Source organism: Lepus europaeus, chromosome 10, assembly GCF_033115175.1.
Source record: "Lepus europaeus isolate LE1 chromosome 10, mLepTim1.pri, whole genome shotgun sequence".
NCBI classification, from domain to species: Eukaryota; Metazoa; Chordata; class Mammalia; order Lagomorpha; family Leporidae; genus Lepus; species Lepus europaeus.
The window spans coordinates 58,720,593-58,746,198 of record NC_084836.1 but is presented as its reverse complement, the minus strand read 5'-3'; the positions used below and the strand labels follow the sequence as shown (position 1 = coordinate 58,746,198).

Here is a 25,606-nt window from a genome sequence, read left to right as displayed (position 1 = left end):
AAATTACACCTTAATAAATTTGATTTTAAAAAATAAAAGAATGACTGCTTTTCAAAACATGTTTTTACTTATGTTTAGCAAGTTTTATAGTATTTTTCTAAATGATCTTAGTGGTACTCTAAACTTTGAATACTTGTTATTTGCAGAGCAATTCATTCTGGGAATTAAAAGTAAGACACATTAAAAGAACCAGTTACTTTAGTTAGGTAACCTTATGTGGCTGCGTATTTACTGAGAGGTTGAATTACTTCAAAATCTAAATATTTTCATAGTTTTTTTCTATGAAAGGATGGGACTTAAAATATCTGTTATTGAAACAAACAGAAATTACTTAATTTGGTATTGCTTCTGATAAAATAAGGATAATAGCCATGCTCTTCATCTTATTTAAATAATTTATTTTTAGGCAATTGTTCTCTGTTTTCGGTTACACTTCACAAAAGATAATATTACAAATAATACAGCTGCGGCGACAGTACGACAAGTTGTGACTGTTGTGTTTGAGAGGATGGTTGCTGAAGATGAGCACCACAAAGGTAGAGTGGTGAAAGTTGTTTCCTTGTGATTATGGATAGTTCTTATATGCCTGATTTTGTTTTTATTAGTTTTCAGCCTTTGCCCTATGGTTTTAGGGTATTTTAGGCTACTTAAAGACTAGAATGCTTTAAAAACATGTATTTGTTTTAACATTATTATATAAAAATAACAATTTGCAAAATGAATCCCTCACCGTTTTATTACCCTAAGTAGTAGAATCTTTGTTTTCTATGTTTATTTCCAATATATGGGTAATTTTACATTGATGATGTTAATTTCACATTTTAAAGCAAAGATTACATTATATGTGTAGTGTTTATGTGGTGGCACAGAGACAGCATTACTATATACTTCTTCCTTTCCCGGTATGCCTATAGCCTGCTGGAGTTAGGCCAGGCCTGAGCCTAGAGCCAGGAACTGCATCTAGGTTTCTTGTGTGAGTGGCAGGAGCTCAATTATTTGAGCCATTACTTGCTGCCTGCAGTGGTCTGCATTAGTGGGAAGCTGGAATCAGGATCTGGAGCCAGATATTAAACCCAGGTACTCCAGAGTGAAACAGAGTAATTTTAAGTAGATCTTAATCACTAGGCCAAATACCTGCCCCAATATGTGCATATTTAGCCAAATGTTATAGTCTGTGAGTTTTTCATGTTATTCTTCATCTTCATAGTTTAAAATTTAATGTTTACATTGTGTTTTATAGGTATTTTATAATTTGATGAACCAGTCTCCTATGGAAAAATTACGTTCATTATTTTAGAACTGTTCTGAGTGCCTTCCCACATATATCGTTTCCACCATTTGGATGTAAACAACAACAACAAAACCCACTTTATTTGAAAAGTAGAGAGAAACAGATCTCCCATCTGCTAATTCACTCCCCAAATGCCTACAACTGCCAGGGCTAGGCCAGGTTGACCCCAGGAGCTGGAAACTCAATCTAGATCTCCTACATGGGTGACAAGAACCCAACTAACTACTTGAGCCATTCATTACCTGCTGCCTTCCAGGGTGCACACTACCAGTAAGATAATATTGGGAGTTAAGCTGGGACTTGAACCCAGACATTATGATATAGCATGAGGGTGTCCCAAGAGGTGTCTTAACCACCAGGCCAAATGCCTACCCTGAATTATTTCTTCAGGTTAAATTTCCAAAGTAGGCTTCCCTCATGTGAAGTTTTGTATGTGCCTATTAACATGCTAATCAGGAATACTTATATAAAGATTAATCTTTATATACTTCTATACAATACTTTTAGTATGTTGAAAGTCCTTTTCTTTGTGCTTGAAAACATTCCTGAAAACTTAGAAACATATCTTTTCAGAGAACTGATGTATACTCCTTGTTTCTATTAAAATTTCTAAAATTTTATAACATTGAATTGTAGAAATTGCTTTTTTAGTTTATTGGATGAAAAGTAAATTTTTCCTCATCTGTTGAAAAGATCACAAAATGCTACACTTATCAGCAATCTATATGATATTTTTAAAAAGATTTATTTATTTGAAAGGCAGAGTTAGAAGGAGAGAGAGAGAGAGAGAGAGAGAGAGAGAGAGGGAGGGAGGGAGGGAGGGAGGGAGGGAGGGAGAGGGGTTTTCCATCCACTGGTTTACTCTCCAGATGGCTGCAGTGGCCAGGACTGAACCAATCTGGAGCCAGGAACCAGGAGCCAGGAGCTTTCTCTTGTTCTCACATGAGTGCAGGGACCCAAGGACTTCAGCCATTCTCCGCTGTTTTCCCAGGCACATGAGCAGGGAACTGGATTGGAAGTGGAGCAGTCAGGACTGGAACCAGCACCCATAAGGGATGCTAGTGCCACAGGCATTACACTACAGCACTAGCCCCACTTTATATGCTTTATTTAGTCCAAAAAAAAAAAAAAGATTTTTATAGATAATTTGTTTTTCTATACTCTTATTCTTAGGCAATCTTTCATTTCATTTGATGTTCTTAGGGTAGCACTGATAAAAAATGGCTATTGTAACCATTTTGGAAGTCAACCAGCAGATGGGAAGATCTCTGTTTCTCCCTCTCTCTGTCTTTCCCTCTGTACTCTGCCTATCAAACAAAAAAAAATCTTAAAAAAAAAAAAGAACAAAACAGGGCTGTTTCTCCATTTGAATGTCTTATACAGTCATAACCTCACCTCATTCATGGATTGATAGTTTTAGCTGTTTGTCTCTAAAGGTAAAATGCTTTAATACGTTTTAATAAAGTAAAACCACTTAGAACCTCTTTCTTTTCAAGTAGTCATGAAGTTAACATTTATTCAAAACAGGCTGTAATAACTCACAAAGAATGATCTTTTCATTGGCAAAGGAATGCTGAGTTGGGAAACACCATCGCAGCAGACACTTAGCTAGTGGGTACCTGTAACTGACCTACTAATAGTGACAGACCAAGCAGGTGATTCCTTTGAAGATGGTCAGGTGGTAGATCAATTAACCATACAGCAAAATTTATGTTTGTTTCACATTTCAAGACACATTGAAAGATCATGTGACTTTCAAATGAAATAAAGGAGCTGGAGAATGGGAGATTGGTAAAATCAAGTGTGTAGACAAAGACACTAAGCTTATTAAAATGAATGTAAAAGAGTGAAGAATGTTATGACATTTTATATAAAAATAGCTTTTCTTTTTTTCATTCTGGAGGCATAGTTCTGAAATTTTAGTTGAAGTATATAATTGCATAAAGAAGAATTTATTTTAAACATACCTTTTAAACACTATATATGATTTATTAAAGGCCATTATGAAAACCCTCAAACTCATCTTATTTTGGTTACAGATATTGTAGAACAACCAGTACTAGTACAAGGAAATAGTAACAGAAGATCTGTCAGTACCCTCAAACCTTGTGCTAAAGATGCATATATGCTTTTCCAGGTATTTCATTTGATAAAAAGTTTTTGTAGAACATAGTTCTGTATGAATTTTTCATTTTGGAATTCTGTGTCATTTTTAATGTGAAATTTTGAAATATATGTCAAAATTAGTATTAAAAATAGTTCTAATACATTAAAGAATAACATTTACTGTAGCAAACAGTAATATTTATTACTAGGTAATTTACATGATAAAATATTATGGTTCACTTTAAGGAAATCAAATGATTAAACCCATGAGAAAATAGGTGTACTAGGGATGACAAGTCAAAAAAAATTTCCATTAACATGGAAATTAAAGTAATGGACCTGTGGTCTGCATAATAAAATTTAATGCACAAATACCTGATTTTTACATTACTTTCATATATAAATCATTTTAAGTAAAATAAGATTCATCTTACTAAAAAAGCATTTAGTATTTGGGATTAAAAGGCAATTTATTCATTAAAAGAATGTGGTTAATCATTTATCTTTCTAATATACATATTGTCAATAGTTATGATTATTTAGAAGTTTAAATATAACCCATCAAATATGCAGTTTTTCAGAATTTGAATTACCAATGCTTAGTTTCTGTGGAGCAAAACAACTGTTATATAAGAAGAGAGGTTTTGAGTTTTTTAAAAAAATTTATGAGCTGTGTGTTTTGAAAAACACATTTCATTCTAGAGAGTGACACTGTTTGGTTTATTTTCTCAGGACCTTTGTCAGTTGGTTAATGCTGATGCCCCTTACTGGCTGGTAGGCATGACAGAAATGACTCGGACATTTGGCCTTGAATTACTTGAGTCAGTCCTGAATGATTTTCCACAAGTCTTTTTACAAGTAAGCCAACTATAATATTTATAGCAAAAACTAATCTTTCATTTCTTCATAAATGTTTTTCAAGAAAGCAGAATAAATGTTTTCCACATTAAAAGATTCAAGGAATTGTAGCCTCAGACTTGGAATACAACAATTTAGTGTTATCTTTTTCTTTTCTTTTCTAACTGCCCTAACACTTTGAAATTTTAACAACAGAGTATTTCTCAGCTAATCATGAAGGCATGTGGTGTGTGGGTTTTAAAAAATATTTTTTTTACTTTTAATTTTATTTTTAAATTTTTTTTGACAGATAGAGATAGACAGTGAGAGAGAGAGAGACAGAAAGGTCATCCTTTCGTTGGTTCACTCCCCAAATGGCTGCTACGGCCGGTGCTGCACCGATCCAAAGCCAGGAGCCAGGTGCTTGCTCCTGGTCTCCCATGCGGGTGCAGGAGCCCAAGCACTTGGGCCATCCTCTACTGCCCTCCTGGGCCTCAGCAGAGAGCTGGACTGGAAGAGGAGCAACCAGGACTAGAACCCGGCACCCATATGGGATGCCGGCACTGCAGGCGGAGGATTAGCCAAGTGAGCCATGCACCGGCCCTAAAAAATATTTTAAAACCTAAAGAAATTACTAGTCCTCACTGTTTTTATACATGGCTATATGTTCTTGGATATTGTAAATGTCCTCACCCATTATGACTGTCCTTCTTTAGCTCCTTAAATGCCCGAGGAAGACTCCTGCCTCAGGAGTAATCCATGTCTCTTTGGCCTGGAATACTTTCCTCTCATAAGGCTTGCTATTTTACTTTTTTTGAGCTCTTTACTCAGTGATAACTTATTAACCAAATCTTCCCCAAGTGCTTTGTATAAACAGTGTCGTTTTCTCATATCAGCACCCTTATCTTTCTTATCCCTCTTTGTTGTTCTTTATAGCACTTATCACCTTCTCTCTCTCTCACACACACACACACACACATATGCTTTGTATATAAATTTATTTTTTTTCTATTTTCTACAAGAAGGTAAGCTCAATGAAACAGGAACTTATTTTTCTGTTGTAGAGATGCTTTTAATAATTTTGTCTGGTATATTGACAAATTACTAGTATTTCAATGAATTGATAAATGAATTTGAATTAGAAATTTCTTTCCAGATTTTCTTACTTTATAGGAAAAGATTCAGAGAAGTTTTTACAGATTTATTTTACCCACAAAGTCCTGACTTGTCACTGTTCTTCCTTTTGTATTGCATGGAGAAATTATGTAAGAGCCTAGAATTTAGTCCTACAAAATTTTCTTCTATAAATAAGAATTTGTTTTCTTTTAACCATCATTCACACCTTTAATCAAAATTTATCAGTCACAGTGTGCTGGTAGTTCTCAGAAATAAGACTAATAAAATTCTTGCCCTTGTGACACTTAGCAGTGTAATCGGGAGAAGGATAGTAAGTAAATGATAAGGTGATAAATGCTATGAAACCAAAATATGAGAAGTATTAAATGGAAATGAAGGACAAAGTTATTGAACCTGTTGGAAGGTTGGTGATGAGTCGAAGATAGCATCCTTAGGCTCAGAGTGAAGGCCGGGTAAAATGGGAATAGAATATTTCACGCAGAGAGGATTTCAAGAGTAGTGACCCTGAGAGACCTTGTTTTCTAGAAAATAAGCTCTAAGTGCAGGGACACTGAAAAATGTACTTAACCCTGAATCCCTTTCCCATGCTCAATGCCCGGCATGTATTAAGCAATCAGCAAATAATTGCTGAATGTATCAATGAAGTGTTTCAGTGGGTGACCAAAAAAAAAAAAAAAAAAACTATTTCAAAAATGATTTCTAGCTTTCAGGTTTGAACAGTGAACTGTTTGCTAAGATGGAGCAGTTTTTATTATAAGCAGTAGATTGGTTAGCTTTATACTTACTAGTTTGGTATGTCTGTGAGACATGCAAGGTGTTAGCCAGAATTATGCACCTTGAGCTTTTGGACTGAAATTCTGAATTTAAACATTGCTGAAATATAGTGACAAATTAAAGATTTGAGAGTGAATGAGATCAGCTATGGTGAGAGAAGAGGCAAGGGCCTCCTACTCTGGAGATCTGAGAAACTTCAATATTAAATGGCTGGGAATGAGAGGATGAGCTTGCAACAAGACATTGGAAACAGAATGCCAGAAAGGCAGTTACAAATATGAGACAGTGTGACACAGAGAGACAAAAACAAAGTTTCAAAATAACCAAGTAATCACTTTTGTCAAGTGCTTTAAAGAGCTTTGATAGGGTGAAGACTAAAAAGAAAGACACTGCTTGCTGTGGGTGCAGAGATTATAATGACCATGATAAGAAGAGGAGCTGGGGTGGTTAGTGGTGGTGGTGGTGGTGGTGGTGGCAGAGGCCACTGTTGTGAGGGAGATGCAGTGATGGGATAAAACTTTCAAGAGTTGTCTATATATTTACATATTAGCCAACATAAAAAACCATTTTTGTAAAGTATGAATATAGATTGAACTATGCTTTAACTTTAAGCTATCAAGCAAACTAATTGTAAATATGAGTGTAGAATTTCAAATCACTTAACTCTTTAAGAGCCCATTTTTGGGGAAAAAATTAAAAAGTACTTTAAAGTACTTGAAAGTCTAGAAGACTGTATATATTGTGAAATTAACAGCGACTAACATCTTCAGGATGTGAGATTAGACAAAACTTCCGTTTTTATCCTTTTACTTAATTAATTAATGGGGTGTTTTTTAAAAAATTATGATTGACTAAATAAATTGCATTGTGCCTTATTTTCCTTTGCAATAAAATTGAAATAATTATATTGGATGATTGTTCTTTTTTTATGGCTTCCTTGAAATTAGAATTGTTAAAGCAAGAAAACAAAATATTTTTGATGTTAGTCATTAAATGCAGACTCAGCCTTATGTTGTCAGTAAAGGGGAGCTATCCTTGGCTAATAAGAGCAGGGAATTAACAGATTAAAGAAGGCATTCTGCATAATATGCCATAATTTGGTAAAATATAAGAATTCTTTGCACAATTACCTAGACTTCCAAAGTAATTATGCTTGTTTGTCATTGTATGTTTTATCAACTTATTGTGTTCTCTTCAAGCAATTGAAGTAGAACAGAATTTTAATTATTAAATCTTCTCTACATGAATGGATTTGTTCTTTGCAAAAATGAAGTCAGTGAATTATATCATTTACATTTTATGAATCAAGTTTTCTCTCCTCAGCTGCCTATTTTAAATGTTTCATTTGCTTGAGTTTGTATAATATGTTCTTTTTCTTTTGTGCTTTATGTTTTAATTACTAGTGTCCGACTACAATAAAAGTCCCTAATAATCACCACTTACTCTATTGTAAAATTCATTTAATGTTCCTTTGTAATTGATAACTCTGTTAAAAACCTGAGATAGTATCATTTTGTTCTTAGGCCTGTTCAGAGCAATATGAATTTCAAAAGTGTGTTTAAATTGCAAGGCAATAAAAGTATGTAAACTGACAAAATTAAATTATTAGTAATGATTATTAAGGAGTTTTATTTGCTGGTGAAACTGTGTTTTGGAATTATTAGGTACAAAACAAGTTAATTCCTTTTCTTTTTTCTTTCAAATAGCACCAGGAATTTAGTTTTCTCCTCAAGGAAAGAGTATGTCCTCTTGTGATAAAGCTGTTTTCTCCAAATATAAAGTTCAGACAAGGTTCCAATACTTCATCTTCTCCAGCACCGGTGGAAAAACCATATTTTCCTATCTGCATGCGTTTGCTGAGAGTAGTGTCTGTTCTGATTAAGCAGTTTTACAGTCTTTTGGTAAGTGCTAATTTCCATAAGTATTTGTGTATATAATTACAGGCTGTACTTTTTGTAGAAAGTGGTTTACTAAATAATGAGTTTAGATTTTTCAGTTCATTTCAGCAAAAATTTTTTTTTTTTTTTTTGACAGGCAGAGTGGATAGTGAGAGAGATACAGAGAGAAAGGTCTTCCTTTTTTGCCGTTGGTTCACCCTCCAATGGCCGTGCGGCCGGTGCATCGCCCTGATCCGAAGCCAGGAGTCAGGTGCTTCTCCTGGTCTCCCATGCGGGTGCAGGGCCCAAGGACTTGGGCCATCCTCCACTGCCTTCCTGGGCCATAGCAGAGAGCTGGCCTGGAAGAGGGGCAACCGGGATAGAATCCGGCGCCCCGACCGGGACTAGAACCCGGTGTGCCGGCGCCGCAAGGCAGAGGATTAGCCTGTTAAGCCACGGCGCCAGCCTATTTCAGCAAAATTTTTTAAGAACCTATAGATATTCTCCTAGATATACCAAAGATTCCTCCTGTCCTCTCTTGAATCTTGCTTAGGTATATATGGTATTTTCTGATGTATGTTGAGGAGAGTCATAGCCTGTTATTTGAAGGCAGCATAGAATTTGTGATTTAGGAACTGAGCTTCTTAGCTAATTTTTTATAGCTCATTTTAAGGATAATTAAAATTATTGTATCTTCAGTTTATTCTGCTTTCATTCATATTATTTCATATATTGTAACAAAGTCAAGCGATAAGGATTTGATGAAATCTAGGATTAAAAATCAACTTCTTTGACTTGTGGTCCAATATTTTATCTATATTGCACAAATTTATTGATAAAGAATATTTTGTGATACTCTTGATCATAATTCTATTAGTGTAGTGATTTACTCTTAAACATTCAAATGATATTTCTTAGAAAATGTAGAGCATTATGTTTCTTTAATTTTATATTAAGCCAAATTTAGTATTGTGTAATGGTTTAGCCTTTATATCATTATTTTTAATTAACAAAATTAGACAACACGATAATAGTAGTTTTCAATACCCACTTTCAATAATGGGTAGAACAACCAGACATAAGATCAGTAAGAAAACGGAGGATTTTAACAACATTGGGCCAATCAGGCTCCACCTAACATCTGCAGGACATGCCCTCTGCTCAATTGCACATACATTCTCCAGGCTAGATGACAAACTAAGCCACAAAATAAATCTTAAAACATTTAAGACTGAAATCATACCAAGTGAAACCAGAAATCAAGCAAATTGAGGAAAATCACAAGTAGGTGGAAATTAAATAACAATCTTAAACAATCACTTGTTCAAAGAAGTCACAGGGAAATTAGAGTATGTCTTGAGACAAATGAAAACATACAACAAAACTTACGAGATGCAGCAAAAGCAGTACTGAAAAGAATGTTTATGGTGATAAATGCCTATATTAAAAAAAAAACAAGAAAGATCTTAATAAAGTAGTTATATGCCTCAAGAGACGAGGAAAAGAACAATTGAAGCTCAGAGTTATCAGAAGGAAGGAAATAATAAAGATTACAGCAGAAATAAATTAGAGAAAAGAAAAGCAGGTGGAATTGATCAAACTGCGAGTTTGTTTTTCAAAAAGATCAACAAAATTGACAATCCCTTAGCTGTGTGAAAAACAATACTCAAATAACCATATTGAGAAATGAAAGAGAAGTTGTCACAGTTGATGCCACCCAAATACCAAAGGATTATAAAAGTCTACTAGGAACAGTTATACAGCAACAGATTGGATAATTTAGAAATGAATAATTCATAGAAAAGTATAAACTACCAAGAATGAATCACAATAAAAAATTTAAGCAGACTTATAACTAGTAAAGAGAGTGAATCAAAAATCTGTAATCAACCCCCCATCCTGCAAAAGGCTAGAACCACATGGCTTTACTCAACAGTTCTACCAAGTAAGCATCAATCCTTTTCAAACTCTTCCAAGAATACTTGCAAACTCAGTTTATGAGGCCAGCATTATCTGCTATTAAGCCATAGATACTACAAGAAAAAGGAAATCTATGTGTAAATATCCTTAATGAATATTGATGCAACCCCTCCATCTAAGAAACTAAATTCAACAGTACATTAAAAGGTATATTCACTATGATCAAATGGGATATATTCCTGGAATATATCCAGTGGACAAAAAACACAAGATCATCTCAGTTGATACAGAAAAAGCATTTGACAAAGTTCTTCACCTTTTCATGGATAAAAGTCCTAGTCAGTAAACTAGGGCTAGAAGTAAACTACAGTGTAATAGAGGCTGTCTGTGAAAAGTTAATGAGTAATATGACATTTAATGGTGAAAACCTACAGACTTTCCCTCTAAGATCAAGAACAAGGCAAGGTTGCCTACCTTCACTAGCATGATCTGGAAGTTGTAGCTAGACCATTAGGGAAAGAGGAAAAAGTAAAAGATGTCCAAATGGGAAAGGAAGAAATAAAATTATCTCCATTTGCAGGTGACATATGTTGAAAACTCTAAAAATTTGCCGGCGCCTCGGCTCACTAGGCTAATCCTCCGCCTTGCGGTGCCGGCACACCGGGTTCTAGTCCCGGTCGGGGCACCGATCCTGTCCCGGTTGCCCCTCTTCCAGGCCAGCTCTCTGCTGTGGCCAGGGAGTGCAGTGGAGGATGGCCCAAGTCCTTGGGCCCTGCACCCCATGGGAGACCAGGATAAGCACCTAGCTCCTGCCATCGGATCAGCACGCCGGCCACAGTGCGCCTACCGCGGCGGCCATTGGAGGGTGAACCAACGGCAAAAGGAAGACCTTTCTCTCTGTCTCTCTCTCATTGTTCATGCTGCCTGTCAAAAATAAAAAAAAAAAAGAAAGAAAGAAAGAAAGAAAACTAAAAATTCAGCACCAAAAATAAATAAATAAATAAAAACCTATTAGAACTCATAAACAAATTCAGTAAAGTTGCAAGATACAAAATCAACACAAACTAGTTCTGTTCTGTACACTAACAATGGACTATTTGAGAAAAAAATTAAAATAGTTCCATTTACAATAACATCAAAAAGAATAAAATACTAAGATGTAAACCTAAACAAGGAGAGGGAATATTTATACACTGAAATCTATAAAATATTAATGAAATTAACAAGCACACAAAATAATAGAAAGATATCCAGTGTTTGTGATCTAAAGATCTAATATTGGGGCTGGCACTGTAGCATAGTGCGTAAAACTGCCACCTGCAATGCTGGCATCCCATATGGGTGCCTGTTTGAGTCCCAGTCGCTCCACTTCCAATCCAGCTGTCTGTTATGGCCTGGGAAAGCAGTAGAAGATGGCCCAAGTCCCCAGTGCTGTGGCTCAATAAGCTAATCCTCCTCCTGCGGTGCCGGCACACCCGGTTCTAGTCCCGCTTGGGGAGCCAGATTCTGTCCCGGTTGCCCCTCTTCCAGTCCAGCTCTCTGCTGTGGCCCTGGAGTGCAGTGGAGGATGGCCCAAGTCCTTGGGCCCTGCACCTGCATGGGAGACCAGGAGAAGCACCTGGCTCCTGGCTTCGGATCAGTGTGGTGCGCCGGCTGTGGCGGCCATTGGGGGGTGAGCCAACGGTAAAGGAAGACCTTTCTCTCTGTCTCTCTCTCTCTGACTGTACACTCTGCCTGTCAAAAAAAAAAAAAAAAAAAAAGAAGAAGAAGAAGATGGCCCAAGTTGTTCGGCCCTTGCACCTGTGTGTGTGGGAGACCCGGAAGAAGCTCCTGGCTCTTGGCTTCGGATTGGCCCAGCTCTGGCTGTTGCAGCCATTTGGGGAGTGAAACCAGAGAATGGAATACCTCCCTCTCTCCCTCCCTCCCTCCTTTCCTCCCTCTCTCTCTCTCTCTCTCTCTCTAACTCTCCCTTTCAAATCAATAAATAAATCTTTAAAAAAAAAAAAAAGATCTGATATTGGGGCTGGCATAATGATACCTGTGATGTCAACATCCCATGAGTGCTGGTTGACTCCCAGCTGCTCCACTTCTGATCCAGCTCCCTAAAAATGTGTCTGGAAAAGTAGCAGAAGATTATTTGTGTGCCTGGGCCCATGTGGGAAATCTGGATGTAGTTCTAGGCCCTTGGCTTTGGCCTGACCTAGACCTGGCCATTGCAACCATTTGGCAAGTGAACCCGTAGATGGAAGATTCCTCTCTTTTTGTCTTTCCCTCCCTCTTTCTGTAATTCTGCCTTTCAAATAAATAAATTTTTTTTAAAAAAATCAAATGTCATTAAAATATACATGCTACCCAGAGCAATTTACAGATTCACAGAAATCACTATTAAAATTCCTGCAGCTTTTTTTTTTTTTTTTTTTTTTTTTTTTTTTGCAGATGTAGAATTCATCCTAAAATTTGTATAGACTCTCAAGGGACCGCAAACTGCCAAAATGATCTTGAACCAGAACAAAGTTGGAGGCCTCTCACTCCTGATTTTAAAACATAAAACTAATCAAAACAATGTGATACTGTATCAAGACAAACACAAAAATCAATGGAACAGAACAGAGAGCCCAGGAATAAACCTTCATTATACTGACAAATGATTTTCAATAACAGTACCAAGACTATCCAATGAATGAAGGGTAATCTTCTTAAAACTGAATATCTATACTCAGAAGAATGAAATTGGTCCTTTACCTTATATCACCTACAAAAAACAACTCAGATAAGACTTAAAACTATAAAATTTCTAAAAACTTAAGGAAAAATCTTCATGATGTTAAATTTGGCGAACATTCCTCCTGTGACACCAGAGCACAAATAGCAAAAGAAAAAAATAACAAATGCAAGTAAATAGAACTTCATTCTTCTGCACCTCAAAGGAAACAATTGACAGAATGAAAAGGCAATCTTTGGAATGTAAGAAAATATCTACAAGTCATGTGTATCAGTGATAAGGGGATTAAAAGCTACAGTGTACAAAGAATTCCTACATATCAGTAACACCAACAAAATTCCAAATACCTCAATCAAAAGTGGGCCTTGGATGTGACATTTCTCCAAATAAAATATACAAATGTCTAGCAAGCATATGAAAAGATGTTCAACATTTGAATTATTAGAGAAATGCAAAGTGAAACCGAAATAAGATACTGCTTCACACTCATTAATATGGCCACTGTCAAAACAAAACTAAAAAGTCCAAACAAACCAGAAAATAGCAAGTATTGGATGTGAACCCTTGTGTACTGTTGGTAGGAATATAGAATCTTTTTTTTTTTTTTTTGACAGGCATAGTGGACAGTGAGAGAGAGAGAGAGACAGAGGTCTTCCTTTTGCCATTGGTTCACCCTCCAATAGCCGCCGCGGCCAGCGCATCGCGCTGATCTGAAGCCAGGAGCCAGGAGCTTCTCCTGGTCTCCCATGCGGATGCAGGGCCCAAGCACTTGGGCCATCCTCCACTGCCTTCCCGGGCCTTAGCGGAGAGCTGGCCTGGAAGAGGGGCAATGAGGACAGAATCCGGCGCCCCAACCGGGACTAGAACCCGGTGTGCTGGTGCCGCAAGGTGGAGGATTAGCCTATTGAGCCATGGCGCCAGCCAAGGGAATATAGAATCTTGCAGCCACCATGGAAAACAATATGAAAGTTTCTCAAAAAATTAAAAATAAATTATTTTATGATTCAGGAGTTCTATATTTTGGAAGCATGCTTTCAAGAAAATTGCAGGCATAATATAAAAGAAATATTTGCATACCATATCATAGTAGGCATTGTCAACAATAGCCAAAACATACAAGCAGCTCAGATATCTGTTGTATTGAATATTATTCAATCTGAATAGAGAAAGAAATATTGTCAATGGAGACTCAAAGACAAGCAGCAGATGTTTCATTTATATGAGGTACTTAGAGTAGTAAAATTCATGGACACAGGAAATAGAATGATAGCTGTCAGGTGCTAAGAGGACAAAGATGAGGAATAGGTATTGTTATAAAGTTTGTTTTTGCAAGATGAAAACCTAGAGATCTGTTTTATATGTATATATATCTTATATGCATATATATGTGTATATATAAAACTATGTTGTGGCCGGCTCTGTGGCTCACTAGGCTAATCCTCCGCCTTGCGGCGCTGGCACACCGGGTTCTAGTCCCGGTCGGGACGCCAGATTCTGTCCCAGTTGCCCCTCTTCCAGGCCAGCTCTCTGCTGTAGCCAGGGAGTGCAGTGGAGGATGGCCCAAGTGCTTGGGCCCTGCACCCGCATGGGAGACCAGGAGAAGCACCTGGCTCCTGGCTTCGGATCAGTGTGGTGTGCCGGCTGCAGCGCGCCAGCCACGGCGGCCATTGGAGGGTGAACCAACGGCAAAAAGGAAGAGCTTTCTCTCTGTCTCTCACTATCCATTCTGCCTGTCAAAAAAACAACAACAACAACAACAACAACAACAAAAAAAACCAAAAAAACACAACTATGTTGTGAATATAGTTAACACTTAAATGTCATTAAGAAGAACAATTTTCAGTTTTTACCACAGGTAAATATTTTAAACAACATAGTGAAAGTGAAAATAATTAGAATAGAGAAATATCAGTATGGAAAGTCTAGAGGATGAGTGGATTTTTTTAATTTAGTAAATATAAATTTCCAAAGTACAATTTATGGATTACAGTGGCTCCCCCCCCCCCATAATTTCCCTCCCACTCGCAACCCTCCCATCTCCCGCTCCTTCTCCCATTCCATTCACATCAAGATTCATTTTCAATTCTCTTTATATACAGAAGATCGATTTAGTATATATTAAGTAAAGATATCATCAGTTTGCACCCACATAGAAACACAAAGTGTAAAATACTGTTTCAGTACTAGTTATAGCATTACTTCACATTGGACAACCCATTAAGGACAGATCCCACATGAGAAGTAAGTACACAGTGACCCCTGTTGTTGACTTAGCAATTTGACACTCTTGTTTATGGCGTCAGTAATCTCCATAGGCTCTAGTCATGAGTTGCCAAGGCTATGGAAGCCTTTTGAGTTCGTCGACTTCGATCTTATTCTGACAGGATCATAGTCAAAGTGGAAGTTCTCTCCTCCCTTCAGAGAAAGGTACCTCCTTCTTTGATGGCCCTGTTCTTTCCACTGGGATCTCACTTGCAGAGATCTTTCATTTAGGTCTTTTTTTTTTGCCAGAGTGTCTTGGCTTTCCATGCCTGAAATACTCTCATGGGCTCTTTAGCCATATCCGAATGCCTTAAGGGCTGATTCTGAGGCCAGAGTGCTATTTAGGACATCTGCCATTCTATGAGTCTGCTGTGAATCCCGCTTCCCATGCTGGATCGTTCTCTCCCTTTTTGATTCTATCAGTTAGTATTAGCAGACACTAGTCTTGTTTGTGTGATCCCTTTGACTCTTAGATCTATGAGTGTGATCAATTGTGAACTGAAATTGATCACTTGGACTAGTGGAATGGCATTGGTACATGCCACCTCGATGGGATTGTATTGGAATCTCCTGGCACATTTCTAACTCCACCATTTGGGGCAGGTCTGATTGAGCATTTGCCAAATTGTGTATCTCCTCCCTCTCTTATTCCCACTCTTATATTTAACAGGGATCACTTTTCAGTTAAAATTTAAACACCTAAGAATAATTGTGTGTTAATTACAGAGTTCAACCAATAGTACTAGAACAACAACAAAAAAATACTAAAAGGGATAAAGTATTACATTGTATATCAACAGGACAAGAACTGATCAAGTCTCTATTTTTCATAGTGTCCATTTCACTTCAACAGGTTTCCCCTTTGGTGCTCAGTTAGTTGTCGCCGATCAGGGAGAACATATGATATTTGTCCCTTTGGGACTGGCTTAATTCACTCAGCATAATGTTTTCCAGATTCCTCCATCTTGTTACAAATGACCGGATTTCATTGTTTTTGACTGCTTTAAAGAAGAAGAAATGGGGGCCAGCTTTGTGGTGTAGCAGGTTTAGCTACTACCTGTAGTGCCAGCATGCCATGTGAGTGCTGGTTTGAGTCCCAGCTATTCCTCTATGATGCAGCTCCCTGCTAATGTGCCCCGGGAAGGCAGCAGATGATAGCCCAAGTCCTTGTACCCCTGCACTCACATGGCAGACCCGGATAAAGCTCTTGGCCTTTGCCTAGCCAGCTTTAGCTGTTGCAGCCACTTGGGGAGTGAACCAGCAGATGGAAGATCTCTGTCTCTTCCTCTCTCTGTAACTCTGGCTTTCAAAAAGAAAAAAGAAAAGGAAAAGGGGAAGGAGAAGGGGAAGGGGAAGGGAAAGGGAAAGGGAGGAAGGAAGAAAGAAAAGAGAAAAAAAGAAAAGAAAAGAAGAAGAAACATGTGAACCAGTGTAGGTGCCATAGTTGCTGTTAGATTAGGTAGTTAGGCCATGTGGTGCTCAAAGTAGGAGTTTTTATTCTGGTCACTAGGCCAACTCAATACCACCTCTCCAGTTGTTCCCTAAATATTCACAGGGTTGTCTTAGAGGGCTTCTTCTGAATGTAGAATTCTGGCTAGACTACATTAGGTTAACCCCACAGGAAGAGAAGGCGTTTCTCCTTTTCCTTTTTTATCTACTTGTCAGTCATGGAGAACCAACTCTTGTTCTTCACAGTAATGTACATGGTTACTTCTTCATAGCAAATTTAGAAGGTAGCCTTTGTTTCTGTTGCTAAACCAGGATCTACTAAATTATTTATGTTTTTATAAAATTTGATACTGTGAACTATATTATATTCCCTAAAATTTTTATGTTGAAGGGTAATCCCCAATGTGATGGCACTTTCGTGGTCTTTTAGAAGCAGTTAGGCTTAGGTGAGGTCATAAGGGTGGGTCACTCAGGGTGGGATTAGTGCCCATATAAGAGTCACCGGAGAGAATAAAGACACAGCAAGAAGGCAGATATCTGCAAGCTTGGAAGAGTACTCTCTATTGAACCTGATCTTGCTGGACCCTGATCTAAGAATTTCATCTTCTGTAATGGTGAGAAATAAATTTCTGTTGTTTAAGACATGTATGTAATCTGTGGTTAATTATTTAGGGCAGCTCACCAGACCATGATGCTTTGTTTCTGTGTAGCAGTTCTGTTGTCTAGCAATTCATCCAATGAATTTTTCAGAGATATAAATATCAGTAATTTTAGTTTTGGATGAAATTGCTATATTGAAGCACATATTCTGAACACTAGGTAAAGTTAGCCTACTATAAATAATATACTAGAGTCTGGAAGGCTTAAACAACAAGCATTTATTTCTCAGTTCTTAGAGCCTGGGAAATCTAAAAGGTGCCATCATATCTGAAGTCTGGGTGAGGGTGCACTTCCTGGTTTCTCCTGTCTTCCCCTTATATCCTGATTTGGTAGAGAGTGGAAACAGGAGGAGATAATCTCTCATGGCTCTACTGACAGAGTCACTAATCCTATTCATGAGGGTTCTATCATGACCTAATTACTTCCCAAAGACTTTAGCTCCAAATACATGATCTTATTGATGATTAGGCTCAACATATGCATTTGGTGGTGGGTGTGTCTGGGGTGTGGGGGGACACAAATATTCAGTCCATAGAACTGCTTTATGTATATTAATTCATTAAATTTTACTACAACTCCATGAAGCATTCATAGTTGTGATTTATGGCGGAGAATATAGGGGTCAGGATATTTATATAATTTGCCTGAGAGCATGCTGTTTCTCAGCTCCAGAGCTGAGGTATTAATAATAATTATTTTAGACCCCAAACACACATTCTTAACCCCATTACATTTTAAAAAAATTTATTCATTATTATTTTTAAAAAATGTGTTAGTGCTCCTGCCTACTAGTTTGCTCCCCACATGCTGGGTCTACGTGGGGAGCCAGGAACTCAATGCAGGTCTCCCACATGGATGTCAGGAACCTAGTACATGAGCTGTCAAGCTGCCTCCCAAGGTCTTCATTAGCAGCAAAGTTGGAGTCAGAAGCAGACTGTGACTCGAATCCAGATTCTCTGATAGGGGACACAGGCATCCTGAACACTTGGCCAAACTCTTGTCCTATAACCCTGGTACGTTTTGCTACTTCACTTTTTTCCTAGTTCTCATTTCTTTTGGTCTCCAAGGCTGCCAGTGCCAAAGTTTCTTGTACTTCTTCTTTATCACTCTCCACATTTTGACTTTTGTTCCCCAACTTGTGGAGAAGGCATATAATAGCACAGTCTTCTATAGAAAGGATTGAATATTACTGCCTGAAGGAAGAGGCTTGCCTTTTCTCTACTTTATTTGATCATTGGAGATGATACTGACCAACTGATAAAATGTCCCTTCTTGGTAAGGGAACTCTTAAGAGTGTGCAAAGGTAAGTTCTCCAGATATATGTAAGATATTAATTAGCATAATTGGTTACATAAAGGCTTTCCAAATTACTATGTTAGAAAAACCCAGACATTCCTATTTCTTGAAGAGTGAAAGTTAGAAGCCTGGTAATTGCAGAATGATCTTATATATCTATATATTTTATATATTATATATGTATTTTATATTTTATTTATAATTTATTATATAATATATAATTTATTTATTTTAAATATTTTATATATATATATATAAAATGCCTCTTATCTTTGTTTATTTAAACTTGGATGCTCTGTATCTCCTTAGGATATAATAGAAAAATAATTCTTATACCTTTCAGTCTTAAGATGTCTTTTTACTCTTTTAAAAATATTTAGGAGCTTTTCTTTTTTATTATTATTTATTTTTTTTCAATGGCATTATTTATCAAAAATAAATGTATTAAAGTATCCAAAGACCACTTCAAACTTCTGCTGCCTTCAAGACAGTTTTTAGCACTTGTAACAGACACTGTAGTTTTCTACACATGAGCACCCACTCTATTTCACAAACCATTTAACAATTCAAACAGACCATTTCAGGTTCAACCATGCATAAGAATAGTATGGATGATCTGGAGTCACAAGAACTTCAATACTCTTGCACAGAGTAAACCTGCTAATGTTAGGACTCAAAACTGAAAAATAAAGCCACTATGTGGTAATATGGATGGGTTTAAGGAAAGATGTACAGCCAGCTAGCCAAGGCCACATAATCTCAGACATTGATTTTTCATGTGTTTGGATAAATTGTGTTATCTTCCATTTCATATTCTTGCTTTTCCAGTGAGACCCACCACATTCAGGCCACATATTCTTTCTCTGTGTCTGTAGAGCAGTGGAAATTTCTGATACAAGATTCTCCTAGACAGTCACCAGCTTCCTGATTCACTACCCAACTTGGAATCAGTACTTCTGAGGGATGTTTCCCAAACATCCAGGCTGAATTCAAGGTCATTCTCTTTGGCAGGTCAAAGCCTTCTACCTTAGAATACAGAAAGACATGTCTCCCACTCTGGGGCTCCCTTTTTCAAATCATATAGCATGGTGCTCTGTGGTGATTTGTGGTTTTTTACACAAGTCCTGGTAGAATTCTGATGCCAAGAAATGGGGATAGGAGTTATTCTCCATCAAGCTGTAAACCCTTTTCTGTGCAGACATAAAACAGCCAGTTGTAGCATTTTGTATATTTTGGACAATAAGAATTTTGGTTTGGAAGTCTATGTTTACCTCTTTTGGGGCATCTTTTTCTATGAATTCTATATATATTTTCTTTGTTTTTGAGGACAGCTTCTGGGGTGATTTAATTTTTTTGAATTCTTCACAAGCCAGCCAGAAGTCTATATTTTCTTCACAGAATTGAGATTTTAAAAAGGCTCTAAAAGCAGCCACACCATATTTGCTGGCCAGCAGCTCCTCTAATCCTTCTGACCACAGCAGTGCTTCCTCTGGGGAAGGCTTGCTGAAAGTTTGTTGTTTGCTTTTCTTGCTGGTTTTGGGCTTCCCAGGAGTGGAAGAATTTTGCAAGAAGTAACTCAATTGTGTCTTCCAATCTTTTAATAAGGACCGTTTCGTCTTCTGCTTTTCCACGCACTTGGTGCCACTGCCTATGCTCTCGTCCATACCTCCACAGTCGGGCTGAATCTCCATAAAAACACTTGGCATTCGCTGATCTCCATACAGAGTTTAGGAGCTTTTCTTTATATGAGTTATTCAATCATTATTCTATTGAAATTATGGCTGAGGAGATACTAAACCTGTATATTACATATGAAAATGAGAAGTTATTTTTATGAAAGCTATATTTTCTAAAGGCATTTTGTCTCTTGAATCTGGCTCAATCTTCTGTTTTCATTTTGATGTGGTGTGGCATGGGTTGAAACACAAAGAAAATCTGGCTTTATACAGACATGTATTGGAAAGGAACAATTATTTTAATGACCTTTTAAGATAAAGATATTCTTTTTTAATACGACACCAAACTGACACTTTCCTAAACTATTGCCCTTTCTTGCATTAAAATTCATTGATCCATCTTGTGCTTTTTGAATGGATCTTTTATAAGCAAGAATCAATTTGGCCTAGTAATCACAATATCAACTTAAATCTTACTACCAGAGATCCTATGGTGTCCTTGACTAGGAGGTAACAGCAACAGTCCATCCAGCTTTGAATAAATGCATTTGTGTTTGTCCATGATTCAGTCATCAGACATGTAATGAATATACCTTGAGTGTGCTTTGTACATTATTTATTTATAAAGAACTTGCTGAGAAAATGATCTATGATTATAACAAGAATAATGATAACACTTAATAAATCTGTCCCTGTTCTAATTACTTTATGTATCTTATATCTGCCAGCTGATATAGGTTCTTTACTTTTTCTACTATAAAATTTATACTAATTTGTTACCTCTTGTTTTTTTAAGATATATTTATTTATTTGAGAGGCAATTACAGAGAGAGAGAGTGTCTTCCATCTGCTGGTTCACTTGTCAAATGGCTACAACGGCCTGAGCTGGGCCAATCCGAAGCCGGGAGCCAGGAGTTTCTTCCAGGTCTCCCACATGGGTGTAAAGAAGAGGATAAAGGATATAACCATGTTATATGCTGGTGTTTTTAGGGATATAATTAGAGGGACATTGATTATTTTGGCTCTTAACTTTTCATTATAGTATAACTACTTTTCCCCATCTCTTTTTCTCCATTTTCTGTTAACAGTTTTATTTCAAATTTGAAAAATTTAAACACAACAATGTAAGTTACAGTTCTTCTAATTTAAAAAAATTATTTAAAAATCATGTACTTTGTAGGTAACTGAATGTGAGATATTTCTATCACTCCTGGTGAAATTTCTGGATGCTGATAAACCACAGTGGTTACGAGCTGTTGCAGTGGAATCAATACACAGACTTTGTGTACAGCCTCAGCTGTTAAGGTAAAACTTTAGCATTGTTTCGTTAATAGAGGGTTAATAAAGTATTAGTGATTTCTAAATAAAGAACGTTCTATTTTGTATGTATGTGGAAGAGCAGGGGTCAAATATGGAAAAAACCTGAGTGGTAGGTAACATGTATGATTAATGCCTGCCATCAGTCTGAATTTACTGGACTAATACAACCAACAGGCACTAGTATTGTGATGCATCAGGTTAAGCCATTGCTTGCAATGCTGGCATCCAGTTTGAGTCCTGGCTGATCCACTTCTAATCTAGCTCTCTGCTAATGCGCTTGGGAAAGCAGTGGAAGATGGCTCAAGTACTTGGGCCCTTGCCACTCATTTGGGAGACCTAGATGTAGTTCCAAGCTCCTGGTATCATCTTGGCCCAGCCCCAGCCTTTGTGGCCATTTGGGGAGTGCACCACTGGATGGAAGATCTCTCTCTCTCTCTCCCTCTTTTCCTCTCTCTCTCTCTCTGTCACTCTACTGTTTGAAAAAATAAAATAAATATTAAAAACAACCAGCCAAGATAATTTGTTATTAGAAATGCACTTCAGTCTGAACTAAATTAGTACAATAGTTAGGTGTTGTGAAGTGTTTTTGAGTATGGCATTGAAAATATGTAGCATTACTTATAAAAAATGTTTAAATTGTTAAATATATTAGAACATTTTTCCCAGAAACTTTAAAAATTATTTTACAGGTCATTTTGTCAGTCCTATGATATGAAACAACATTCTACCAAGGTTTTTCGTGACATTGTGAATGCTCTGGGATCTTTTATCCAGTCCTTGTTTCTTGTCCCTCCTACTGGAAATCCTGCTACAACCAACCAAGCTGGTAAGGGCATATTCACTTTTTTTTTTTTTTTTTTTTTATATCATGGCATAATTTACAGTGTTCACTGTTCTGAGAGGATATTTTATAGAAGTCATGTGACTAGGGAAATTTGGATTACCTAAAGATACTGATAATAAAGATTTACACTTAGAGAATATTTCAACCTCATTGAGAAAACTGTGTTCATTTCTTTTTCAAATAGGTTTTCTTCTTTGTATACTTTCTGTTCCCTCTAAACATAGAAGGAAAGTTTAGAAGCTAATCTTCATTTTAGAAGAGTTCTCACTTGACTCCTCTCTTTAAAGTCTAGATAGTTAGTACCGTTTGAGCACTGTTAGTACTTCTTTTAACAAAAGAGGTTTATGTGGTTTAAGTTTGGAAATCAATATATAGGTTTTTGCTTCCTTTTGCCTACTTCCACTTTATATTAACTGATAGATGGTCTTTTTGTTCTCATTTTTGATTTAAAAAAAGGGGGATCTAATGAAATGCATACCACAACATTGTCAGTATTTTTACTTGCTTTAGTAGCTTTTATTTAAAAAAGGAAATGGTATTTTTGAGGAAACAGAAAGCCTCTCAAATAAAAGAAAATTGATAAATTTCATTTACTTGTACAATTTCCATCTGGTGACCGGAAAAAATTGTTAAGATTAACTAGACATTTGAATATTACTGCTTTGTAATCAAGTGGTAAATTTTTAGACTAAATCTTTGCTTATTTTTCTGCCTTGCCTGATAGGAAACAACAATTCAGGTGGACCAGTCTCAGCACCGGCTAACACAGGAATGGTGGGGATTGGTGGAGGTGTTACTTTGCTACCAGCATTTGAATATAGAGGAACTTGGATACCTATCCTGACTGTAACAGTTCAAGGCAGTGCTAAAGCCACCTAGTAAGTAGTAGTGACATTATTCTATAAGGAATGATCATGTTGAGGATGATATTTAATCCTAAAATACTTCTCTTTGTATTTTATTTTAACTTTTAGATTCACTATTTCTAATGCATGTCGAGGTTATTTTCTTTTGTTGTATTTTCGAAGTTTTTATCTGGGCCTAGATTTTGTTTTCGTTTGTGCTGTTTATAGACTGTTAACATTCTAAAACAAAAATGTGATTTTTCAAAAAAAAGACTTATTTATTTATTTGAAAGGCAGAGTTATTGAGAGGGAGAGACAGAGATTTTCCGCTGCTAGTTCACTCCACAAATGGCCACAAAGGCTGGAGCTGGGCAAGTCCGAAGCCAGGGGCTTCTTCTGGATCTCTCATGTGGGTGCATGGGTCCCAGCATTTACGCCTTCCACTGCCTTCCCAGGCATGTTAGCAGGGAGCTGGATCAGAAGTGCAACAGATTGGACTTGAACCAGCGCCTACCTACTATGCCACAGCACTGCTCCCCCCCCCCCCCCAACAACTCCTTTTTTTTTTTTTTTTTTTAACCAAAGGACCTTTTCAGCTGTCCTGTATAGGTTTTGGTTTGAAATATATGGCTTGGTTTCAGACTCTTTGGACTTGAGTCTTCTAATATTAACTGAGTTACCATCCATCAATTAGTTAATCTTTTTTTTCTAGCCTCATTTTTCTCATCTATAATGATATATCTAAGTTTCAAGATTATATATGTGAGAAAAATTTCATGTGTTTAGCTAATCATGTTGTTAAAAAGTTTAAAATCTGGAAACTTTATTTTTTAATTAAAAGTGCTTAATGGATTTCATATCTGTTCTAAATTTTCATTAGCCATTTCAAGTTAAGAAACACATATTCAGCAGTGTGTTGCTGTTTTCTCTTAAGTCTTACTGAAATGCAATGCTTACAAAAATAAAGCCATCAATGCTGCCTGGAGTTTTTAACATTGCTGAAATTACTCTGATCAGTTACAGATATATTTTGAGTAATTGGTATATATATTTGAAACATGGTTCTGATAGCATTAAGACAAAGTATGAAATAGAATCTCTTAGTTTAAATCATAAATTTGATATGTCAGTCTAATGGTGTAATGATAGTGATACTTTATCATGCAGCTTTATTTTTGCCTTGATTGTGAAAGTATAGTCATAGAAGGCTGAAATGTTTTAACTAAAATTTGTTTTTATAAAGATTTATTTATTTATTTGAGAGTCAATTACACAGAGAGAGAAGGAGAGGCAGAGAGAGAAAGAGGTCTTCCATCAGCTGAATCATTCCCCAGTTGGTGGCAATAGCTGGAGCTGTGTCAATCCGGAGCCAGGAGCTTTTTCTGGGTCTCCCGTGCAGTGCAGGGGCCCAAGGACTTGGGCCATCTTCTACTGCTTTCCCAGGCCATAGCAGAGAGCTGGATCAAAAGTGGAGCATCTGGGACTAGAACCGGTGCCCATATGGGATGCCAGCACTGCAGACAGTGGCTTTACCTGCTACGCCACAGCGCCGGCCCCAAATTCGTTGTTATTCTTAGTCATTTATAAAACAAATTAAGTTAGTTAGTTTCATACAGGCTGTGCCTTGGGAACAGAAGCTAATGACTTGAGTATATTATAGAATCAGACTGTAGAAGAATCTGAGTTTTGGGGCTGGCACTGTGGTGTAGTGGGTAAAGCCACTGCCTGCAGTGCCAGCATCCCATATGGGCACTGGTTCATGTCCCGGCTGCTCCACTTCCAATCCAGCTCTCTGCTGTGGCCTGGGAAAGCAGTAGAAGATGGCCCCTGCACCCATGTGGAAGACCTGGAAGAAGCTTCTGGCTCCTGGCTCCTGGCTTCGGATCAGCACAGCTCCAGCCATTGAGGCCATCTGGAGAGTGAACTAGTGGATGAAAGACCTCTCTCTCTATCTCTGCTTCTCCTTCTCTCTCTGTGTAACTGTGACTTTCAAATAAATAATCTTTAAAAAAAAAAAAAGAATCTTAGTTTTAGAAAAGATTTATTTGAAAAGCAGTTTTACAGAGAGAGGGAGAGACAAGAGAGAGAGACAATGATCTTCTTTGTGCTGGTTCACTTCCCAAATGGCTATAATTGCCAGGCCTGGGCCAGGCCAGTCAGGAGCCTGGAGCTCCATCTTGGTCTCCCATGTAAGTGGCAGGGGTCTAAACACTTGGGTCATCCATTGCTTTCCCCATCACATTAGCAGGGAGCTGGATCAGAAATGGAGCAACCAGGGCTTCAACTGGCACTCAGATGGGATGCTGGCATTACAGGTGGCCTCTTAACCTGCTACGACACAACACTGGTGAATCTTGTTTTGCCTGTTTTTTTTTTTTTTTCTTATATTGCTTGTGTTTTTGATATCATGTCATACAAGCTATTGCCTGACTTGACGCCATGAAGGTTTTTGCCTGTTTTCTTCTAACACTGTTCTAGTTTTAGTTCTTATGTTTAGATCATTGATTCATGTTGAGTAATTTTGTATAAGGTGTACTGCTTCACTTGTAGCCCAGCTCCCTGCTAACGTGTATGGTATGAGGTAGGGTCC

At 37.3% G+C, this 25,606-nt stretch overlaps 2 protein-coding genes across 4 annotated transcripts in view; one reads left to right on the top strand and one right to left on the bottom strand.

Moving 5' to 3' along the window:
• Nucleotides 1-25,606, top strand: part of MON2 (MON2 homolog, regulator of endosome-to-Golgi trafficking) — a 124,736-nt gene that overhangs the window by 35,488 nt on the left and 63,642 nt on the right. For all 3 annotated transcript variants that reach the window (XM_062203313.1, XM_062203312.1, XM_062203314.1), the window contains 7 exons: nucleotides 407-536; nucleotides 3,331-3,428; nucleotides 4,130-4,255; nucleotides 7,852-8,046; nucleotides 21,188-21,312; nucleotides 22,017-22,153; nucleotides 22,896-23,049. In XM_062203313.1, the coding sequence (XP_062059297.1) occupies nucleotides 407-536; nucleotides 3,331-3,428; nucleotides 4,130-4,255; nucleotides 7,852-8,046; nucleotides 21,188-21,312; nucleotides 22,017-22,153; nucleotides 22,896-23,049 (965 nt within the window). The remainder of the gene's footprint in view (nucleotides 1-406; nucleotides 537-3,330; nucleotides 3,429-4,129; nucleotides 4,256-7,851; nucleotides 8,047-21,187; nucleotides 21,313-22,016; nucleotides 22,154-22,895; nucleotides 23,050-25,606) is intronic.
• On the bottom strand, nucleotides 19,408-20,037 carry LOC133767437 (regulator of G-protein signaling 2-like). Its single transcript, XM_062201854.1, has one exon. It carries the CDS (start codon nucleotides 20,035-20,037, stop codon nucleotides 19,408-19,410), a length of 630 nt encoding a protein of 209 aa, XP_062057838.1.

What these genes read in the sequence shown, in the direction of transcription:
- LOC133767437 (XM_062201854.1), bottom strand. Translation starts at nt 20,037, where the DNA reads ATGCCAAGTGTTTTTATGGAGATTCAGCCCGACTGTGGAGGTATGGAC.